The sequence below is a fragment of the Armigeres subalbatus genome, chromosome 2 (genome assembly GCF_024139115.2).
Source record: "Armigeres subalbatus isolate Guangzhou_Male chromosome 2, GZ_Asu_2, whole genome shotgun sequence".
Taxonomy (NCBI): domain Eukaryota; kingdom Metazoa; phylum Arthropoda; class Insecta; order Diptera; family Culicidae; genus Armigeres; species Armigeres subalbatus.
The window spans coordinates 8743422-8768470 of record NC_085140.1 but is presented as its reverse complement, the minus strand read 5'-3'; the positions used below and the strand labels follow the sequence as shown (position 1 = coordinate 8768470).

General features: G+C 40.2%; 1 protein-coding gene across 9 annotated transcripts in view; it reads right to left on the bottom strand.

Annotated features, from left to right (window-relative positions):
- Nucleotides 1–25049, bottom strand: part of LOC134214011 (LHFPL tetraspan subfamily member 3 protein) — a 70787-nt gene that overhangs the window by 38825 nt on the left and 6913 nt on the right. For all 9 annotated transcript variants that reach the window (XM_062693463.1, XM_062693460.1, XM_062693458.1 and 6 more), the window contains exon 2: nt 6808–7181. In XM_062693463.1, the coding sequence (XP_062549447.1) occupies nt 6808–6949 (142 nt within the window). In that variant the 5' untranslated portion in view covers nt 6950–7181. The remainder of the gene's footprint in view (nt 1–6807; nt 7182–25049) is intronic.

Sequence of the window (25049 nt, the reverse complement as noted above, 5' to 3'; positions counted from 1 at the left end):
GCGGGTTTCGAAGGGACTCGAGAATGCCCCTGAAACTCGAACTACGCACATCACCCGATCCATCGTCGCTTTGATCAACCGTGTCAGTTTATCTGGAAATCCGTGTTCGTGCATTAGTGAGTTCAGTGCGAGATTTCTCTTGTTTCGGACAGCGGAACGATGGCGCGATCGGTCGAAATATTGTGTTCTGCTTTGCGCGGCCGGTAGGCTGGTAGTTAGTTTGTACTACTTTTCGCGCCCGATTCATGGCTAGGTAAAATCACTGTGTATAAAGAATGGCACGGTCGTATCGCTTATCAGAGTGAATCCAGATCCAATGAAGCCTACCAATTAACTGATAATCCTTCTTGTGGTTTTTGTGAAGACGCAGAGGTAAACACGGTCTTCAAATAGCAAAAAACACCTACTAATATTCCTTCCTTCTTCCTAACTGACTACAAGGACGTGGCCGGCGCCGTTATTGATCATTTGAATTTTAGAGTCACTGAAACTTGCACACTGAGAATGCTTGAACAATCCCAGTCAATCATTCAGTTGATTCTTTGTGCAATTTCACTGATTCTGGTCAATCACGGAGTAGCAACCATAGATATGTGTAGTCAGTCAAAGCTAAGCTAAGCTAAGCTAAATCCGTTTTCGTGCATTAGCTGCCATAGCTGGTCCCGATCGATTGTATCATATGCGGCTTTGAAGTCGATAAATAGATGATGTGTGGGCACGTTGTATTCGCGGCATTTCTGCAATACCTGACGTATGGCGAACACCTGGTCTGTGGTAGAGCATTCCCCCATAAATCCCGCCTGGTACTGCCCCACGAACTCTCTTGTAATTGGTGTTAGTCGGCGGCATAAAATTTGGGAGAGTACCTTGTAGGCGGCGTTCAGCAATGTGATTGCGCGGTAGTTGCTACAATCCAGCTTATCGCCCTTTTTGTAGATGGGACACACGACACCTTCCATCTACTCCTGCGGCAGAACCTCATCCTCCCAAACCTTGGTAATCACCCAGTGCAGCGCTCTAGCCAGTGCTTCACCACCGTGTTTAAACAGCTCTCCTGGTAGTTGGTCAACTCCAGGGGCTTTGTTGTTTTTCAGCCGGCCAATCTCCTCCTGGATTTCCTGGAGATCCGGAGCCGGTAGAATTATGTCCTGCGCGCGTTCCCCCAGGTCCATCACCATACCGCCATATTCGTCTGCCATATCGGCATTCAGGTGCTCTTCGTAGTGCTGCCGCCACCTTTGGCTCACTTCACGCTCGTTCGTAAGAAGGTTCCCGTTTATGTCCTTATACATATCAGGCTGTGGCACGTGGCCCTTACGTGAACGGTTCAACTTCTCATAGAACTTTCGTGTGTTATTAGCGCGGTACAGTTGCTCCGTCTCTTCACGGTCTCGATCTTCCTGCTGACGCTTTTTCCTCCGGAAAATCGAGTTTTGTCTGTTCCGCGCCTGTTTATATCGTGCCTCGTTGGCCCTCGTGAGGTGTTGCAGCAATCTCGCCCATGCTGCATTCTTCTCTTCTACTAACTGCTCACATTCGCCGTCATACCAGTCGTTTCTCTGATCCGGGGGCACCGTGCCAAGTGCAGCGGTTGCGGTGCTACCAATGCACTATGGTCCAGGATACAGATTTACGCGGAAAGATGGATTTTACGCCAAAACTATATTTTTTAGAAAAAACTGTTGTTCTACAAAATTGTTCAAAATAGTAAGGCCATCATTATGGTTCTACCGAAAAATAGGGTGGCCCATCATATAAAAAAATAGAAAATATTTTTTTTATTTCTCGGAATATTGACATGTTATGTTCTACAAAACTGTAGCGCAGCTTATTCCAATCAATTTTACTAAAAAAGCTTTTTCTGTAGCTCTTAAGTTGGCTAATTTAGAGCAATTTTACCTAATTGGATTAGGGTGTACCTAAAAAAACAGTATTTTTTATCAACTTTTTTTGTTTTAGATTTCTCGAAAAAGTCGACTTCAAGTGACTTTTAGAGCTCAAAAAATTGCAACTTCTGATGGGTAAATATGCTCAATATCTTTTTCCGATCAAAAGTTATAATCGTTTTTCTGTCAAGATTACATTTTTTTCATAAGTTGATATCTCCAGTTAGGGCAGACCAAAAAAATATATTTACACGGCATCTGAAAGAGAAATTATTATTCTTTATTATGTCAAAAAATTGGGGATATGCTATTTTTTTATCTCAAGTTTTATCAATTTTACTAAAAACATGTATTATTTATTTATCATCAGACTAAGGCCGGAGTGGCCTGTGCTGTACATAAAAGACTTCTCCATTCAGCTCGGTTCATGGCTGCACTTCGCCAACCACGCAGTCTGCGGAGGGTCCGCAAGTCGTCCTCCACCTGATCGATCCACCTTGCCCGCTGTGCACCTCGCCTTCTTGTTCCCGTCGGATCGTTGTCGAGAACCATTTTCACCGGATTACTGTCCGACATTCTGGCTACGTGCCCGGCCCACCGCAGTCTTCCGATTATCGCGGTGTGAACGATGGATGGTTCTCCCAACAGCTGATGCAACTCGTGGTTCATTCGCCTCCTCCACGTACCGTCCGCCATCTGCAACCCACCATAGATGGTACGCAACACTTTCCTTTCGAAAACTCCCAGTGCGCGTTGGTCCTCCACGAGCATCGTCCAGGTCTCGTGTCCGTAGAGAACTACCGGTCTTATAAGCGTTTTGTAGATAGTCAGTTTGGTACGGCGGCGAACTATTCGATCGGAGCGTCTTGCGGAGTCCAAAGTACGTACGATTTCCAGCCACTATGCGTCTCCGAATTTCTCTGCTGGTATCGTTATCGGCGGTCACCAGTGAGCCCAAGTACACGAATTCTTCAACCACCTCGATTTCGTCACCACCGATACAAACTCGTGGTGGGTGGCTCACATTGACCTCTCTTGAGCCTCTTCCTATCATGTACTTCGTCTTCGACGTGTTGATGACTAGTCCAATCCGTTTAGCTTCGCTTTTCAGTCTGATGTAGGCTTCCTCCATCCTCTCAAAGTTACGTGCAATGATATCAATGTCGTCGGCGAAACCAAATTACTGGACGGACTTCGTGAAAATCGTACCACTCGTGTCAATCCCTGCCCTTCGTATTACTCCCTCCAAAGCGATGTTGAATAGCAGACACGAAAGACCATCACCTTGCCGTAACCCTCTACGGGTTTCGAAGGGACTCGAGAATGCCCCTGAAACTCGAACTACGCACATCACCCGATCCATCGTCGCCTTGATCAACCGTATCAGTTTATCCGGAAATCCGTTTTCGTGCATTAGCTGCCATAGCTGGTCCCGATCGATTGTATCATATGCGGCTTTTAAGTCGATAACATGTTTTATTTAAATAAATTGATATAACTCAACAACGGAAGAAGATACAGACGATATTCTTAGAGCAAAACACGCGTTTTAGAAATCCCCAAAAGTCTTCAGAAAATGATATCCGTGAAAAATAAAAAATGAAGTGAGCAGATCATAAATATTGTTTTTTGAGAGACACCCTAATCCTGGCAAGTAAAATTAGTCTAAACAAGTAAGCTTAAGAGCTACATAAAAAGTTTATATAGCAAAGTTGATTGGAAAAAGCTTCGCTACAACTTTGTAGAACATTTTATGTCAATATTCCGCAAAATAAAAAAAATAAAATTTCACATTTTTATAAAATGGCCCACCCTATTTTTCGGTAACTCTATAATAGAGGCCCAAGTATCCAGAACAACTTTGTAGAACAAATTTTGTTTCTTTAAAGTATGCTTCAGACCGAAAATGCATCTTTTCTCGTAAATCTTGCAATACGATGATAATGATAAAACTTATAAAAAGTGTTAAAGCTGTAGATTTTTTATTTTTCATTTCTCACGAATGTCATCCTCTGAAGACTTTTGGGGTTTTTCAAAACGCGTGTTTTGCTATAAGAATATCGTCTGTATCTTCTTCCGTTGTCGAGTTGTATTAATTTATTTGAAAAAACATGATTTTAGTAAAATTGATAAAACTTCAAATAAAAAAATAACATATTCCCAATTTTTTGGCATAATAAAGAACATTCATTTCTCTTTCAAATGCCGTGTGAATATATTTTTTTGGTATGCGCTAACCGGAGATATCAACTTATGAAAAAAAAAATTTTAACAGAAAACCGATTATAACTTTTGATCGGAAGAAGATATTGAGCATATTTACCCATCGAAAGTTGCATTTTTTTTTGCTCTAAAGGTCACCCAAAGACGACTTTTTCGAGAAATCTAAAACAAAAAAGTAGATCAAAAATACTGTTTTTTTGAGGTACACCCTAATCCAATTAGAGAGAAATAAAAAAAATATTTTCTAATTTTTTTTATATGATTGGCCACCCTATTTTTTGGTAGAGCCATAATGATGGCCTTACTATTTCGAACAATTTTGTAGAACAACAGTTTTTTCTGAAAAATATAGTTTTGGCTTAAAATGCATCTTTTCGCGTAAATCTGTATCCTGGACCATAGTGCTATGGCGGATCGAATATCTCTCCAGCCATCTTCAAGAGACGTTGCGCCTAGCTGCTCTTCCGTTGGGAGTGCCACTTCCAGCTGCTGCGCGTATTCTTGGGCTAGTCTACCGTCTTGTAGCCGCCCAATGTTAAGCCGCGGCGTCCGACTTCGACGCGTGTTGTTCACCGTCGAGAGTTTTGAGCGCAGGCATACTGCAACGAGATAGTGGTTGGATTCAATATTCGCACTGCGGTAAGTGCGGACGTTCGTGATGTTGGAGGAGAATTTGCCGTCGATTAGAACGTGGTCGATTTGGTTTTCCGTTTCTTGGTTAGGTGATCTCCATGTGGTCTTGTGGATATTTTTGCGGGGAAAGAAGGTGCTTCGGACTACCATTCCGCGGGAGGCTGCTAAGTTTATGCATCGTTGGCCGTTGTCATTCGATACGGTGTGCAGACTATCCGGTCCGATGACCGGTCTATACATTTTGATTGATTTGTACAACTAATTTGAGAATTCTTTTGGAAATACCTCTGAGACTTCCTTTAAAGTGTTTTAAAAATTCCTTTAATTTTTTGAAAATTTCTTTTAGAATTCATTCATTCAGAAATACATTTTTAGAAATATTTTACCGTTAAAAAATCCATTGAAAATTCCTTCAAGTACATTATAATTCCGGAAAAATGCTTACAACTAAATTTCAGATGGAATTATTTTATATTGAGTCTCAAAAGAATTTCTAAAAAAAAATATCGAAGACATTCTCAAATGATTTTCAGAAAAAAAAGTCCTTCATTTCTCCATAAATTCCTTCAGAAGTTTCCGATTTATTCAAATTGGTGAAATATCAGTTGTTTAGAACAATGTTGGCGTATATAGTACTTATTAAATACCAGTGAAAATATTAAATTTGGTGATTCGCTTCGTCAGTGATCGCAGATACACTATTCACGAATTTTCATGAGTGTCAAGAATAGCAAGCCCTGTGTTCACAAGCTACTTCATGTACTTTTTATAGATAATAAATAAGGAGTTAAATTTTCGGGTCATTTTTCTTAATAACGAACAGGTTTGTAGGAATTGTTCATAAGAAAAGCTGTTTCGAGTTTGTGATTGAACATTAGGGTGGCTCAAAAAGCACTTTTTCAAAAATTTTGATGGGCCGCCCTCTTATTCGGTTCTATTTGATGCCCTGATGCTCTGGACAAAATTTCAGCCAAATTGGTCAACGTTTGGGCAGTGATAAACTCGTCGGAAGTTTATATGGAAAAATGTATGCAGAAACATCCAAAAACAGTGAAATGCAGTTGGACGGCATAACTTAGGAAGAAGAACTATGATACTCATCCAGATCATCAAAAAAATTGAAAAAAGTTTTTCCCATACTAATTTGAGCCACCCTATTGAACATGCTATGTATCGGATGCAGATTCGAGTGTTTAGTTTTATTCTGTGCGATCAGATAATAAATCAGACGCATAACTTTCGCAGAATTTAGTTCTATGCTTATTTCGATTAGCAAGTAAAACGGTCGCGCGATTCGAGATTTTTTGTTTTGCTCGGTTCTGTTCGAAAAGTAAATCAATTAATGCGAGTTTTTATTTACATTTCATATAATCCCCTCCCCTCCGTAGACTGCGTGGTTGGCGACGTGTAGCCATGGACCGAGCCGAATGGAGAGGACTCTTATATACCGCACAGGCCACTTCGGCCTTAGTCTGAATAAATAAATAATAATCCCCTCCCATAGATCGCATCACTCACCAAAGTGAATCCTGAAAAAATATGCTATAATACTAACACAACACCACAGCTCAAGACAATCGTGGAGATGCAGAGGTATTCTCAGTCGTATCGAACTCACAGAAAATACAAATAGTTAAACTTTATAACTGTATATATTTTATATGGAATTCAGGATTTAAAAAAAAAAAGATTTGTAAATATTACGAACACGACAGATCAGATGAGTGGACTGTGCTTTTGATCGGCTGCGTCCTTGAAAACCTTCTCACTGTAATAGAACATATCACAGTAGAGCCGTCATTTTCTGTTTCGCAGCGTACTTTTAAAATTCACTAATGCTAAAAATAACATACATGTAAGGTAAGTCATATGGTGCAAATTCTACAAACACAAGAGTTCATAATGGCCAACTTGCTAAATATTGTATAACAGCCTTTTAAACACCACTTGCCCGTCATGAAACATCGCTAGAAAAGAACAGCAGCTCCGCTCAGTTGTTAAAATAAACAGCCAGCACCTGACAACGGCTGCACAAACATCCAACTCCATAAACGAATGCACTTACCGGGTGTGACAAACGCCACAACACTGATGATCGCGTAGCAAATGCTAAAGATTGCCCACAGCACAGCGATCGCCTTCGAGTTTCTGATATAGTTGGTCGCGTACATGTGGCTCGAATCGACATACTCTATCTTCGTTCCCATGCTTCAGCTACTGTTGCTTTTGCCGCCGCCGCTGCTTAACTAACAGAACTTCTTCTTGGGAGGTGCAGAACGGTTGTTTCACAATAAATTCGAGCGAAACGCACACACTGTTGCTAATCTTCTACTTCTGCTGTGCTTAATCGTTCACTTCTCACTATTTGTTTCAATAAATTATGCACTATCCCGCTAGGCTAAAAGCTCTGATGATGATGATGACGCGACCATGATGTATCTGCAAACAAAGCACACAGTTGATGATCCCAACGCGCCGTAAAAACCGACCACCCATTTATTAAAAGTCAAGCGCTTTGGACGAACGAAACTACACTAACTGCAGTTAGACGATCAACCGTAGACTCGATGCTGAGTACAAACGACACTTTTTCACAGACTATAATGGAAACAATTTAGACGGTGGATGCGCTGCACAGTGACCGATTGTTGGTCAATTTCAGTATGATGTTGATATAATGGTTTGACCAACGATCGTTGCACTCCTATCCAAATAATATTTCTTTAGATTTAACACACATTTCATAATCTGTTGAGTTTATGATCCAAAGTCCGACACTGTGCGCCGTCAAAAGGTGGTAGATGTTCGTGGCAAAGATGTTACTCTTCCATGAAGGTTCTCTTCTAGTCGCGGAGTCGGTCTGTTGCAAAATAGGCATTAAAAAGCTGTGACCGCCGCCATGATCGCGGAGAGACATGTGTATGTGTGTGCGGGTATAGTTCAGGTCTGAAGCAATTAAATTCAGAGGATGCACACAGAGCGCGGCGATCGCACCGGTTTATAATGTGATCGTGTTGATGATGATTTTTCACCATCCAATCTACCCATGACGACATCCCGAGTAGGAAGGCAATAATATGATGTTTTGAAAGAATGAAATATGAAATACGCATATGATGTTTTGAAAGAAAAAGTGATAACTAGAAAAGGTTTTTGATATTGATCATTGTTTTATATTTAAACATACATGATGTTGAAATAGTGAAAAACCAATGCTGAAATAGTGAAAAACCAATGCCAATTGAACAAATGGTACTATGTATAATGTTTCAAAATTTAGTTGCTTAAATTTATTTCAAATGAATAAAACCTCATTCCGAACTTTGAGTAACCAAATTTTGTAATGATATAATACATAAATTCTCACATTTACCATAAAATGTCATAAATCCATATTTTCAAACGAACATTCAAATAGTCATTGTACTTGATACAATGTTTTTTATCTTTTTCCAAAGCAATGATAGCCTAAAGTATCAAAGTATCATTGATACATAGTCTGAATTATCTCTTTCGCTAGAGTTGAAGGTCTCCAACATTGCGACTGCATTGGCATTACGAAAAACTACTTAACAAATCACGAGCTGAAACTAACCGTTCGAAGCGATTGGCTTCGATTCGGCATGACTAATGTGATCTTCAACCACCATCGAGCCGCTCCCGTAATTTCAAAACATTTTCAGATCTACTTATACCTATTATAGAGCCACCGAGCAATTTCCCATTGATCGGTTCCGGTCATAATGGAATCGCAACGAAATCGAAAACAGCGGATAATACAATTATTGTAATCATAATTACCAATCACACAAAACTTATTGGTATGGATTACGTCGATTAAAAATATTTCACCTACTGCCGATACAAGTGAACCAACTGTTTTGCACTTTCTGTGAACCCTATTAGCTGATTCGAATCTTTAACATTTTTTATCGAGTCTCCTATCGTAAGCGACGAACCCGATTGACTGCTCAACCAGCAGCAGCATAAACTTTCCCTTTCGATCGACAATGATCGTTCGCTTCTTGAACCGAACTTCGATCGTCTCTAGCAGCCCCAACTATGCCGGTCGGTATGCGCACGACAAGTTAATCATCATCGGGATGACACATTCAAAGCAGCGCAGCAGCGCCTGATCGCCACGATCGAGCTTAAAAATACCAGGTGAGCAGAAGCTGAAACAAGTTACCTTTCTTCGGTGGAGCTCGCGACCGCGCGCGCTAACCACGACCTGACTCATTCTCATATAGGTAGGTACGATACGTGCGCTCGAACGCCACAACACCGGTCTTCGGGACGGTTGCCGAATCGTAAATCGTGTGTTCAAACTTTTATATTTAATCCACCCCGAACGAGCAATGTGTCTTGACTCTTGCTTCCCGGTCCGGCGGATCGGTCGGCGGATGCTTTGCTTGGAACTGCCACCTAGAAAACCGAATGATGTGGGCTTTGGAAGCTCTGGTGAACCATTCTCGCGTTTGGTCGGCGGCTGTGTAAATATTTTGGTGCCGCTTGATGCAAGTTCTCAGACTCTCACTCAAAAGCACTGCACAGAACCAGAAGAAGCTTGAGTCGTCATCGCGTCAAGTGTGAGTCATGATTGTCTCCAGTACCTGGGTCAATCGAAAGCGCTGGTATGAGTTCATTCAACTGCAACTCTCATTTAAGCAGCTAGACATTTCGCTCATAGTGATAAAAAGCTCTGATTGCTTGCTGTTCAATTTGAATTCGTTATTTACAGAAGTAACGGGTTCAATTTGACAGACTTGTTACATATATAGTATGTACGTCATTTGACATCAACTTAGAATCGACAAAATTGGACGTTTCCCACACTTCTTATTGAGACGTTTTTAGATTTTTGAATTGTTGATGCCACCGTCTGAATGTTTTGACTGTCAGTCAACATTCCATACTAGCCAGAAGCTCAAAGAAAGCTGCAGCTGAAAGTTCATACCAAAGATAGTAAAATATTTGTAGTTATTCGCACAATTGGTTCTCTGCTGAATTTAATTCCATAAGCAATTGAGTAATTATTTTTATTAAGAATATACATGAGAGATATCAGTATTCAATCTAAGAAATACTCCGTTACAACGCAACGCAATCGCACAATTGGTTCTCTGCTGAATTTAAGCTTCTAGTCCGCTATAAATAACAGATAAATAAATCAGTAACATACGCGATTTTCACACAGGCCCTCTAAGAAATATAGTATTTAACTTTACTGATGTATGACAGTCCTTAATTCATTGTTGTTATTGATACACAATCAATTTTTTGGAGTGCTGTAAAACATCGACTTTTAAAATATTGATCCCTCTCCAAGAACTTGCTTTGATAAAATTAGAGAGGTGCCCTCAGATTTTTAAAATATTTTTCCTTCAGAATACGCGGAATTTTCGAATTACTGTGCGTATACATGACGGATTTTTGTTATTGAATTCGACAGCACATGCAATTTTAAAATTTGGGGAGGCTTGATCCCCTTTCTATGATATCTAGGCAATACATAATTTTTCCCGGCAGCCCTTCATCAAATCTGTCAAATCTACAAAAAAAATAGAAGCCTGAGAAGAAATTTATATTTTTTGGAATTTTTTCGCTAAATTTTTGTATGGGTGACTAATGGGGGATCAAGTGTCTCCATATTGAGGCAACAACTTCAAATCCAAATATCCTAAAACTTTGATAAAATGTTGACATTTTCATCAGTACATATCATTAAGCATATTTATGGCTTTGTGCTGTGAAAACACGAAAGCATTTGGTCATTGTTATGAAAAGTTGTTCAAATTTTGCGTGGCCAATAAAAAAATCTTTAGGAAGGTCAAAACATACGAACCGCCCTGCAGAATAAAAAAAGTTGATAATTAAAAAAATAACTCACCACCTAAATGTCATTTGTCTAGAGGATCTATACTAAAAAATACGGTAGAGCAAAGCTACTTTAGTTCTCGATAAAACAGGGGATGATCAAGTCTTCCCACCTTCCCCTATCGGTAGAGTCACTCGCTGACCTATCTTAACTAAATCCAAAGAAATTATCCACACTATATTATCTAACTGAGTAATTCTCGCTGAGACCGGGCCACTATTTGCACGAGATTCTTAAAAATTCATAAATTTATGTTCATTCGAAAGCTTTTGGCGAGTATATTTGCCTATTTTGAAGAAAAATTTGCTTCATGATTTTGCAAAGCAAGAACACTGATGGATATTTGGACATTTCCTAATTAGCTTACAGTTATCTCCGGACGTATCAAACTTCATTGTACTGGAATTTTTTTATCGAATCGGCCAATTTCCGGATATTATCGGAACCTGAGGCCTCATTGCGCATCTCCTTTGAACAGCTCTTTCGTATGACAGTTTGCATGCCCAAGTAACATTATAAGTTTTATACCGCTCTTGAAGACGATAATTTACTCTACAAGAGTGTGATAAAACCAGTATAAAACAAAAATGTTACTAGTGTGGTTTGCTCGTATCGAGTCGAGGTGCGCAACGTCACTCCCTCAGTCTTAACAACCCATATTGCGACGTGTCAAACTTCATGATTTCAGACAACACCCTTCGGGAGATAGCTAGCTTCAATTTTATAATCATGTAGACAATTTTGAGAAATGTCATTTCGGTACCAGGCTGTTTCATTGAATGTTGAAATAATTATTTAATTATTCAGACTAAGGCCGAAGTGGCCTGTGCGGTATATAAGAGTCTGCTCCATTCGGCTCGGTCCACGGCTACACTTCGCCAACCACGCAGTCTACTGAGGGTCCGCAAATCATCTTCCACCTGAACGATCCATCTTGCCCGCTGCGCACCTCGTCTCCTTGTGCCCGTCGGAACGTTGTCGAGAACCATTTTCACCGGGTTATTGTCCGACATTATAGCTACTTGCCCAGCCCACAGCAGTCGTCCGATTTCCGCGGTGTGAACGATGGATGGTTTTCCCAGCAGCTCATGCAACTCGTGGTTCATTCGCCTCCTTCACGTACCGTCCGCCATCTACACCCCACCATAGATGGTACGCAGCACTTTCCTTTCGAAAACTCCCAGTGCGCGTTGGTCCTCCACGAGCATCGTCCAGGTCTCGTGTCCGTAGAGAACTACCGGCCTTATAAGCGTTTTGTAGATAGTCAGTTTGGTACGGGGCGAACTCTATTCGACCGGAGCGTCTTGCTTTGGACTCGTACGTACGATTTCCAGCCACTATGCGTCTTCAAATTTCTCTGCTGGTATCGTTATCAACGGTCACCAGTGAGCCCAAGTACACGAATTCTTCTACCACCTCGATTTCGTCATCACCGATAGAAACTCGTGGTGGGTGGCTTACATTGACCTCTCTTGAGCCTCTTGCTATCATGTACTTCGTCTTCGACGTGTTGATGACTAAGTCCAATCCGTTTAGCTTCGCTATTCATTCTGATGTAGGCTTCCTCCATCCTCTCAAAGTTACGTGCCATGATATCAATGTCCTCGGCGAAACCAAATTACTGGACGGACTTCGTTAAAAATTGTACCACTCGTGTCAATCCCTGCCCTTCGTATTACTCCCTCCAAAGCGATGTTGAATAGCAGACACGAAAGACCATCACCTTGCCGTAACCCTCTACGCGTTTCGAAGGGACTCGAGAATGCCCCTGAAACTCGAACTACGCACATCACCCGATCCATCGTCGCCTTGATCAACCGTATCAGTTTATCCGAAAATCTATTTTCGTGCTATGTCTGAAACTTGATTATGCATATGTACAACATGTGATAGATTTAGTTCGGAAAAGGTATTGGAGGGTAACCGCCCCTTCGGTGGGGTTTGATCCCACGACCCCAGTTCGCATGACAGGTGCTTTCCCTACTAAGCTACGAAGGACCTCCGTCGTCCACTGCAGCTTAGCGGGTACTGATGAAACCAAATTCCCAGCACCAGGTACCAGCCGATCTCTCGCAATACATTTTCAGAACTAACTCTCTCAAATGTATTTTTGTACACAATGTCAACCAAGTAGGATGAGTATTTAATATTGTCCGGCTCCTACACACTTGCTTCATCAGCAACGGCGCTCAATGAAGTAGGGTTGTGTGAGGTTGTGCCAGTTTGGTCGTCAGATCCCAACACGACCACACAAGCGAAGAGAGATCGCCACTCGAGATCAGTACATTCAAAGTTAATTGCCTATATGCCGGGTATTAAGCCACCCGGAGTGGAAATTAATTACTATGTCTGAAACTTGATTATGCATATGTACAACATGTGATAGATTTAGTTCGGAAAAGGTATTGGAGGGTAACCGCCCCTTCGGTGGGGTTTGATCCCACGACCCCAGTTCGCATGACAGGTGCTTTCCCTACTAAGCTATGAAGATCAAACCCCACCGAAGGGGCGGTTACCCTCCAATACCTTTTCCGAACTAAATCTATCACATGTTGTACATATGCATAATCAAGTTTCAGACATAGTAATTAATTTCCACTCCGGGTGGCTTAATCCCCGGCATATAGGCAATTAACTTTGAATGTACTGATCTCGAGTGGCGATCTCTCTTCGCTTGTGTGGTCGTGTTGGGATCTGACGACCAAACTGGCACAACCTCACACAACCCTACTTCATTGAGCGCCGTTGCTGATGAAGCAAGTGTGTAGGAGCCGGACAATATTAAATACTCATCCTACTTGGTTGATATTGTGTACAAAATACATTTGAGAGAGTTAGTTCTGAAAATGTATTGCGAGAGATCGGCTGGTACCTGGTGCTGGGAATTTGGTTTCATCAGTACCCGCTAAGCTGCGGTGGACGACGGAGGTCCTTCGTAGCTTAGTAGGGAAAGCACCTGTCATGCGAACTGGGGTCGTGGGATCAAACCCCACCGAAGGGGCGGTTACCCTCCAATACCTTTTCCGAACTAAATCTATCACATGTTGTACATATGCATAATCAAGTTTCAGACATAGTAATTAATTTCCACCCGGGTGGCTTAATACCCGGCATATAGGCAATTAACTTTGAATGTACTATTTTCGTGCATTAGCTGCCATAGTTGGTCTCGATTGATTGTATCATATGCGGCTTTGATGTCGGCGGCAGAACCTCATCCTCCCGCAGTGGGCATCCATTGTATGTCTGCTCCACCTGTGCATAGAACGCTTGTTTCTCGTCGTCTGGTCTCCCTTCGTGTGGGCAGTGCACTTTGATGATGCTATAGTTGAAGAAACGGCCTTTTATCAAAAGCTTTCACATCCTTGTGTTGATTGGCTGCCACCCAATCACACGTTGGCGCATCTTACCCAGCAATATGAAGCCGCTTCCCAGCTCGTTGGTGGTGCCACAACTTTGGTAGAAGGTAGCCTCTCGATGCCCGCTTTTCCACATTTTTTGTCCCGTCCAGCAAATCTCCTGCAGCGACGTCGAAGTTGTGGGGATGTAATTCATCGTAGATCATCCTGTCACAACCCGCGAAACCTAGCGACTTGCAGTTCCATGTTCCAAGCTTCCAATCGTGATCCTTTATTCGTCGCCTAGGTCTTTGCCGATTATATCGAGTCGTATTTTCTCTTCAGGTCGGACTCGATTATCCGGAATTTTAGACTCGATTATCCGGAGTATTTTTTTCTTCAAATTTTTTTAATTCTAAATTTTTATTTTCAGTAGGATAATATACACTATGATTATTTTAACAATGTGGCGTATCTAGGTTGTGGGAAGGGGTTGAAAAAGGGGTCGTTTTGTATATTGAAATTTGACTATAGGCTTGTATACATATCAACTTCATGAATTCAAATGATTATATTACTATTATATTCATACAAAATAGGATTATATGAAGAAATATGAAAGTAGCTTGTATGGGAGGGACTGAAATAGGGTTGTTCTACATATTTATTTTATTTGGATGAATCAATTATTTTCTTCAGAACATGTCCACAAACTTCTCGCTTCAAGCACTTTTCCGTGGTCGGAGACGAGCCAGCCTCGGGCTAAAAGTCTCCCTAATAAAGAAAGAAAAAAAAACATTTCCGTGGAAGCCTTGCCACCATAGAACGATGTGTTTAGATGCATAACATTGGTTGCAGAATTCGCTCTCAATTTATAATTAACGACGATGGACATAAAGCATACGGCTTTTTCTTTATCATAACAAGACATGAAAACAAATTCCTCGTCACCTGATACAAATGTGAGAAAAGGGGCAGAGAAATATTTCCCCCACCGACGTTGTGATAAAACGCTTCGTTCTAGTACAACTGCCATTGAAGATCATGTGCAAAACAAGTCAAAATGCTCCATCAGAACCAATAATGACCTTTCAATTGGAGTTATCCTAAAGGAATTTATCTTGCAGAATATCACCCTTTAAGGAATAATCCATTAATTACGTAACGCAAAAATCGCGAATTTCCAGGAGAAAATCTTCAGCAACAAACGGAAACACGTTACCAAGAAGAGATTGCAAGGACCTGTAAATGGTTATTTGATGCGCGGATCATTGCCTAATATTTGATTCAAAAGACCCCTTTTTGTCTCCCTCGGACATAAAGTATACCGAAAGGCTATTTGTTTTCTCAAAAAACAAACATATTTTAGATGTTTCGGAGCTTCATAGTATTATATATCGATCATCTATGGTCGGCGAATTGGGGCCCATTTTTGGCACTTCTTCTTCTTCTTCTTATTGGCATTACATCCCCGCACTGGGACAGAGCCGCCTCGCAGCTTAGTGTTCATTAAGCACTTCCACAGTTATTAACTGCGAGGTTTCTAAGCCAGGTTACCATTTTTGCATTCGTATATCATGAGGCTAGCACGATGATACTTTTATGCCCAGGGAAGTCGAGACAATTTCCAATCCGAAAATTGCCTAGACCGGCACCGGGAATCGAAGAACCCAGCCACCCTCAGCATGGTCTTGCTTTGTAGCCGCGCGTCTTACCGCAAGGCTAAGGATGGCCCCTATTGGCACTTATCCTTATCCAATTTGCTTGGGACTGGTTGCATTTAACGGGAAATCTTATTAAGCTCCCCCTAACACACGTGACTTGACCGAAAAATTGCGACGCGATTCTAACGCTTGGCGAATGCGATTCTGTCGCCGTTGGAGTGGAAAAGTAACTGGAACATTGCCTACAGCGACCCTAAGATAAAATCGCGGCGACTAGTTTTTGCCGTTGAGGTGATGAAATCACTCAGGTCTGGGGGAGCCTTTATATTGCTTCCTATTGAAAAATGGATAGATCGGACAATTGACTCAAAAGTTTCATAGCTTTTTGATGAAAATTGACTAGATCAAACTTTGGGTTCAGAAATAATGACCAAAATATGTTTTTTGTACGAAAAACGCGTAAATAGTCTAGTTATTTTTTTGGCACCTATTCTAAACCATCAAGTTCGATTCAAATGAGAATCCTGTCTGATCATTTCATATTGAAAATTGGCTGGATCGTACTATAGACTCAAAAGTTTTGGCAAAAATACTATTTTCCATTGTATACCAGAAAATCACCGATACCGTTAGGGGGATTAATCAGGGTTTTTCCAAAATAATTTCTGACTACACCACTGCAAATACAATAAAACATATTTTTTTCGTCATTTAATTGCAGATTTGATTTTTTTAGTGATTCGATTATCCGGAGTGAAAACAAAATCGATACTCCGGATAATCGAGTCCGACCTGTATTGCTCGTAATTATTGGTACTCCAGGCGGCTTATTGGTCCTGCGCAAACCTCCTGTCTCGTCGGAAGGCCGTCGTGTCAGGTCTGTTTTGTGTCACACCTGCCACCAGGACTTGGGCTTGTGCGCTTTGAGCAGCACACGGTCGCTTTGCTGGGGCCTACTTGCGGATACATGCAGCTTTTTATAGAAATTGAACAAAGCCCACTGTCAAACCCCACCACATCCTAGCCCCACAACTCGCAGATGGCCTGGGGAGGGATCGTCAAGCCCTTGGACATAGTCCCTGTTGCCCACGAACGATGAAACAAAAATATATTAAATTTGAGAGTAAAACAATGTAACCAATTTTCAACATATTTTCGCGAAATGGAAGCCAAAAAGCCATTTGGCTGAAACGGGCATTCGGCCGAAAGTGTCGTTCGGCTGAATTGATCATTTGCCAAAAAATCCGTTTAGCTGAATAGGGCATTTGACAGTAAATGGCATTTGTCTAAAATGTTTGTTTTGCGTAAAGGACATTTTCGGGCAAAATGACTCTTTCTGCCAGACGACCATTTCTACCAAAAGACAGTTTCGGCCAAATGATCTAGTCGGTCGAATGACTTTTCCGGTCAAACGACCATTTCGGCCAAATGACATTTTCAGCCAAATAAACTTTTAGGACAACCAAATTTTTCGGTCAAATTACCAATTCGGCCGAATAAATGACTTTTCGTCGAATGACCTTCGACCAAACGACAGGTAGGGCCATTTGGCCAATAGATACAAGGCCGAAAGGTGTGTGGCTGAATATGCCATTTGGCCGAACAAACCATTAGACCAAAACCCATTTGGCCGACAATCCGATTTAGCTGAAATGGACATACGGACGAAAACGTCGTTCAGCCGACTGGCCATTTGGCCGAAAATGTTATTTGGCCAAACGGGTGGATATTTTTGATCATACTACCCGTTCAGTAATCAACATTTGGACAAACGACGTGTTAGGTAAGTGTGCCTTTTCGGCCAAATTACTATTTCCATCGTACGCTCCCGGCCAAAAGTTTGGGTTCACCTTCAAAAAATATAGGCAAAAGTTTTTGGCCGTATTTTCGCTATCTTACATCCGATTTTGGGTATTGTTAGCTCAATACAAAGAATATGAGTAGATCTTGCATCGTAGGTATTTTAAACTTATAATTTTCATTTTTGAGCTAAAATATTACATGAAGATACACATTTTTCATAAATTTATGTGGTAAAAATATGTTGATTTTTCTCAAAATTGAGCCCACAAAATTTCGAAATAAAAAGGGGAACGGAACCCAATTTTAATCATCTTTGAGATACATTGAAAAAATTTCTGCTAAATTTTTTTGTTTTATTTTAAAAACTTAAAATGTTTACTCAAGTGCATGGTATGCATCGGTCAAAAGTTTGGGTTCACCGATTTTTCAGTTTAAATTTAGGCAAAATATACATTGAAGAAACTTAGTTTCCAAACAAAATGTCAAGAATTGTACTCCAGACAATATTTGGCGAAAATTCAATTAAATCGCATATTTGGAGAGGGAACCCAAACTTATGGCTTTACCATATGAACCCAAACTTTTGGCCGATGCATACCATGCACTTGAATAAACATTTTGATTTTTGAAAATAAAACAAGATTTTTTCGCCGAAATTTCATCAATGCATCTCAAAGATGATTAAAATTCGGTTCCGTTCCACTTTTTATTTCGAAATTTTGTGGGCTCAATTTTGAGTAAAATCAACATATTTTTACCACATAAATTTAAGAAAAATGTGTATCTTAACGTAATATTTTAGCACATGAAAAAAAAAAGATTGATACTTCAAATTACCTACGATGTAAGATCTACTCATACTCTTTGTATTGAGCTAACAATACCCGAAATCGGATGTAAGATGGCAAAAATACGGCCAAAAACTTTTGCCTATATTTTTCGAGAGTGTACCCAAACTTTTGGCCGGGAGTGTTTGTCATTTTGGCCAAATGAATTTTTTGGCAAAACTGTATAACCGTTTCTCCCAAACGTTCCTTTCGGTTAAATACAATTCGGCTTGATGATTTTCGACTTAACATATTATTCGGCCGGTTTCCCGTAATTTCTTTTAAAAATCACGTAGAAGTTCTGAACAATTTTGATTAAAATTTCGTGAAATTCACCGTCGGAATTCCGAAGAATTTTCCGGAAAATAAAAAAAAATCTGTGCGAATTCCAATGAATTTCCTATGAAAATTTTGAACAATTTGAAGCTGAAATCCATTTTTTTGTTCATGTTTACATTTTGAACAATCTCCCGCGGAAAATCTGAAAAAATTTCTTAGTAAATTTCGAGGAATACCAGATATTTTCCATGGATTTTCTGAACATTTTCTTGTAGAAATTTGAAACAATTTTCTTCCTAGGAAATTCCAAAGAATTCTCAAAACTTCAAAGTAGCCATGGAAAATCCGAAAATAATTTTCAAATGAATATTTTGGAAAAGCTCAGTGAGTTTTTGAGAGAAGTTCGTCAGATTCTTCCGACGAAATTCAAAATATTCTCCCATTGAAGTCTTGAATGTAAAAATGTAAAAATGAATGAAAAAATGTAGAAAAAATCTTCAAGAAACGAACATCACCGATTTTCAGACCGGCGTACACCTCTACTTAGATGGATTGGAACAAGGTGACGCTCGAATCTACTGTTCTCTATAGCGCCCGAGGGAACGATTAGGAGAGTTGGTGTGCAAAGAAGCGGTTCTATTATCAGGAGGATCACATATACGCTCCTGGGCTTTGACCGTGCCATGGAAGAAGAAGCTATTGTGCATTCCAAGAGAGAAACAGCTAGGTTTGGACTCACGATGAGTATCAGCAAAACGAAGTATACATGGTATACATGTATATATGTAAACATAGTAGCTGACAATTAATGGTGAAAAATTTGAAGTTGTAGAAGAATTTGTTTACCTTGGAACTTACGTGACGTGCGATAATGACGTTACCCGCGAAGTGAAAAGGCGGTTTGCAGCTGCAAATAGGGCTTATTACGGACTTCGTAATCAGCTTGAACCACGTAGTCTACGAAGGCAAACCAAAATCGCGCTATATACTTCTCTGATCTTCCCGGTGGCTTTATGCGACCATTAAACATCGACGTTAAGGAAGGCTGATCGGAGAGCCTACGGAGTATTTGAGCGTAAGATGCTGCGGACAATATTCGGCAGTAAACAGGAGAAAGGCATCAGGCGATGCCGCATGAATCACGATTGATACTGCCCATAATGAATAACGGTACCATGTAGATAGGAATTACTATATGGCCAGTATACCAAGTGAACTTCCATACAATTTATATGAAGCAAAAAAAAACTTTAAAAAACTTTGCACCCATTTTTCTCAAAACCAACTTTTTGTCACCTACACCGCTTTGCGTTTGACCCCCTCAAATATCATGTGGGCTCTAGAGAGCTTCGAGTACACCTAAGTAAACTAATGCACATATTCGTTAGTCCATTTCTGTCACATTTCTGAATAAGTTAACACTTTTTCAATTTGCAAAGGTAAAGAATACTAAAAACAATTTCTTAACAACAGGAATTTTTACTTGTCATAAGACGAGTTTGTACAATCCCATTGAATTCCACCACTTAATTGTATCTTGACAGATACGTATTTCGACCTCAACAGTAAGGCCGTCTTCAGTGTCTCGTACTGGACTCGACTTGGTGCGACTAAGTCGAATCAAGTACGAGACACTGAAGACGGCCTTACTGTTGAGGTCGAAATACGTATCTGTCAAGATACAATCAAGTGGTGAAATTCAAAGGGATTGTACAAACTCGTATTATGACAAGTGAAGACATTCCGCTAAAAAGCTCAAAATAATTTTCTTAACAGGAATTTTTACTTAGTCAAAAAATTAACGTAGTAGGGTTGTTATGAAAACGTAGAGTAACAAAATAGCGGCATATATTGCGTGAATCTATCATAATGAAGTGCGCCTCCCACGAGCTATGGACCTAATAGTGAACGTACTACTCATGTGAAGTTTAAACGAATCACATTCCTCAAACATGTTTATATACCAAATCTAACAATGACGATTCTTACCCATCTTTGGTCTTACATCAAACAATAAGACAAAATTCTCATGTACTATCTGTTCGCCACATCGCTGACGCATTTGTTTGTCTTACAACCACAGCAAGTAGGAAGTTAGGTGATCTGATTTCTCAGACAGTAGCATCGAATAACACAAATCCACCGAACAATATTTGCTTTTGCTTACAAATGGGAGCACTATCCGCCAGACTAGCTAGCTAAAGCCCATCCCCGTTCCATCTGGTGGCTGAGCTTTTGAGCCTCAACCCGACCAGACACACAGAGATCAGAGCCGGTGGCCGCCGTCATCGGTTTCGCAGTTTCTGTTCCACACGGCGGCGTTGGATCAGTATGGAACGAAAATTGCTAAAACATCTCTCGCCTTTATTCGCAACTCATTGTTGGCTTCCTGGTTTGGTTTGTGGACCGAGCAGACGATGCTAAGGAATGAATGGCATTTTCCCCCCTTTCATCGAGAAAAGAGCAATCTCTGTGGTTTCGTTTGATTTTTCTCCAACTTGCATAATGCTGGCGTATTTCTCAACACGTGGACGGTAGATCGACGAGGGGTGGTTTTAGTTGATTGCTTAGCTGTGCAACGAATAAGGTACCGAAAACAAGCCGAACAAAATGGGGCTTACACAAATCCAATCGTTCACACATCAATCAGCTTTATGCTTTATTGTGATTCGTCCAATGAGATGTACAAAAGCTAGCTTTTGGTCAAATTATACTTGGTGTTTGATGTACATTTGACGACCAATTGGCAGCTCACTATTTTTGACATTTGTAATAAATTAAGATTTTTGTTGGAATATTTGATACCTCACAACATCTATCGAGAAGATCGGCAGCTGTCACTGAAAGAAATGTAAAGGCAAACTCGTTTTAGCTGCTTTTACAGACTGCCAAGGCTGAAAAAAAAACCCAAAAGCGAATGAAAAACCCTGATTAATCCATCTAGCGGTGTTAATGCCTTTCTCGTGCAAAAAAAAACTAAAAAAAATGAGTGTTTGTTAGCGTGTTTTGCGCATAAAAAATAGTATTTTGGCCATAACTTCTGATCCCATAGTCCAATCTGGCCAATTTTCAATAGCAAACAATGGGACAGGTGTCTCAGTCCAATGAAACTTGTTGCGAGTATATTTCGGCCAATGCTAAGATCCAAAAAGTGTGTCTACAAAATTTTGTACACATACACACATACACACATACACATACATACATACATACACACAAACAGACATCACCTCAATTCGTCGAGCTGAGTCGATTGGTATATAACACTATGGGTCTCTGAGCCTTCTATAATAAATTTGGTTTCGGAGCGATCATATAGCCTTTACGTATACTTAGTATACGAGAAAGGCAAACAATGTTTTTGGTAATGTAAACTTTTAACAGCCTCCATCCCACTATCCCCGAATGCCATTTTCCGGAATGCTACTACCCCGAATGAGACAGTACGCCGAAAATTATTACCTCACATGGCAAACTACCCCGAAAACATCTCGAATCTGTAGTATTCCATTATTATGTTGAACACCAACCAAACAAATATCGATGAATCGCAAAATGACAATCTTTGCAAAAAAAATAAAGTAACTTAAAGAAATGCATTAAATAAAATTCTATTCGACTAGATGCTGATGTCATATTAGAAATTTAGAGACAGTACTCAGTATAACACCTTGCAAACGCGATCATCTCTTCTGATCACCTTATACTGGACAAACGCGTTTATTAAAAGCAGGCACTTTCGACTCTGTTCACTTTTAACCTGTCGAACGCGTTTATTTTAAGAAGACACTATCTCCTATGGTTCCTTTAAACCGAGCAAATGCGTTCATTACTTCGGGCTTCATGGCCGTGCGGTTAGCGACGTGAATCGTCTAGACGCATGTTCCATGGAGTGTGGTTTCGATTCCCGATCGAAAAACTCTTCACTGGTACACTGGGTGTTACGTGTCCTGTCCATTGTCTCCATGCTAGGTGTTAAATGTTCAGTCGGAACGACCTCTGGTCGGAGACGGTGTTCCTGTCTTTTAATTAAAAGAAGGCATTATCAACTATGTTCATCTTATACCGGGCAAATGCGTTCAATTACAAAAGGCGTTATCAATTCTTTTTGTCTTATATCTGACAAATGTGTTCATCTAAAGAAAGCATTATCAACTCTGTTCACCTTATACCGGGCAAATGCATTCATTTAAATAAGGCACCATGTCCTCTGTTCGCCTTAAACCGGGACTATGCGTTCATTTTAAGAAGGCATCATCTACTCTGTAAACCTTAAACCGGGCAAACGCGGTCATCTTAAGGAGACATTATCTCATTTGTTCGCCATAAATTGGGCAAATGCGCTCATTTAAAGAAGGCATTATTTCCACTGTACACCTTATGTTAATGGAAAGAAGACGTTATCTCCTCACTAAATCCATTTCGTAGAATAGCACTTTCTCAAGTTATAATGAAGTAGAATGATAGCCTAAGTTAATTAGAAGAAAAATCAGAAATGTTGTTAAACAGAACCTTCATTGCGTTTCTCTATGTAACTCTAAGTAGTATATATTTCTATTATAAATAAATTATTTTCAAATATTGTCATTTTACGACTCATCCATATCTGTGGGTGTTAAAAATAAGGAGTAAGAGAGCCTTCCTTCAATAGAACGTGTTTTCCCGATATAATGCACACAGAGGAAATAATGCCTTTTTAAAAATAAGGCTCGATATAAGATTTTTTTAAACTTTATTATTGGGTTTTTGTTTAATGCTAAAGACTAAAGACTAAAGTCTCTCTCATACACACCCCTTACTCCCTCACTTCCTTTGCCTCATTGATCATTACTCATGCACCAACTCTTATTCATTCACTCACTCACCCACCCTTACTCACTCATCCACTTTTACTCACTCAATTACTCTCAATCACTCGCTCTCTCTTTCTCACTCACTCTTATTTTTTAGTCACTTACTAACTCACTCACTCACTATTAATCATACACTCCCTGTTATTCTCTCTCCCTCACTCATTGACTCTTACTCACTCACGCTTATTCGCTCACTCTTACTCACTCACTCATCAACTCGTCGATTCTGTGATTTAAACCATCCAGCATCCGTTGCTTTTACTACAGCGACCAAGGAACAACTTCGACCTTGTAGCCCTTAAAGCCATGTTGACGTGGACCGCAAATGCCTCCCCGACTCTCTGCGTTGTGCATAAAAACGTGCTGCATAATCCCCCCTACCCTTCAGGACTCTTGAAGGGTGCCAAACTAAGTGGAATGGGGTTTTACGGAATAACAGTACTTAGTTCTATACTACATTGAAGCAGTTCGAGGCGGAGGGCAAACTATTGTTCATTCATTTAAATTATGTTTACACTTTTATTGAGTAACATGTTTTTCATTGAAATGAAGTATAAACTTGAAATAATGACTGATTCGGGGTTACTGGCTCATTCGGGGTAGTGCCTATTAGGAGTAATGGCATTCTGGATAGTGGCCTTCGGGGTAGTGGATTTGCGGTGTAGTGGCCTTCGGGGTAATGACATTATGGGCAATAGAATTATGGGTAGTGTCGTAGAGTCCGTTGGAAATGAATTAAATTTTTGTTATAAAACAAAACCTGAAGAGTGTTTCACAAAATCTTAGTTTTAGAGGTTATAATTTTGGACACACATTTTTGTTCCTAATAGGTGGTTGGTAAGCTTGTTCCAATGTAGGTGACCTGCCGAACTTCGTCTCGTCCAAAATTAATTAGTGATCACAAACATTTATTTTGTATTCGCAATTGACTTCTCTCGTCAACATTTTTATTCGCCCAGTCGATTCTTTGGCTTATTTAAGGTCAACTTTCCCAAAGAGCCCATATTTTTTGACGCCTCTAAGTATTTTTTAAATTTAAAACAAAAATTGAAAAGTGCTGTTTTTTCAAGATTAGCCCGATTTTGAACAAATATCGGATGAAATTTTCAGGCCCTTTCACACGTGCAGCACTTTATCGGCTTTTGTTTATGATTTCAAAAATAGTTAGTTCTAGTATTGGTTCTTTGGGAAAGTTAACCTTAAGTAAGCCAAATAATCGACTGAGACAATAAAACGAGATAAATTTTTGCCGGGAAAGGTCAATAGTTTTAACATTTGCTCTGAGATTCAATTTTATTTGGCAAAACAAACGTAAAAACACCTTCATACCAAATTGGGTTCCATTGCCTTAATTAGTTCTCCTGCCGAATAGGACGTTTGGCCGAATAGGATGTGTCTCACTACTAACTTCGCGCTTCTCATTGTTTACAGTGGTAAGAAAGAAATAAGGATTGAGAATTCAGACCGCATCGTGCTTTCGTGCTGTGCGGTTCTTTCTCTCTTTGCGGAAGGAAGTTTTTAATACTACCCGAAGCTATTTTAATTTCAACGGTGCTTCTTAGCGCTATTTGTACCCACTGATCCCGTTACGATCTTTGCAAGGACCCGTGCCTTCGTTTTACGTTGGACCCGTTTGCGGAAGTAAAATTCCGACAAGCGGTGGTA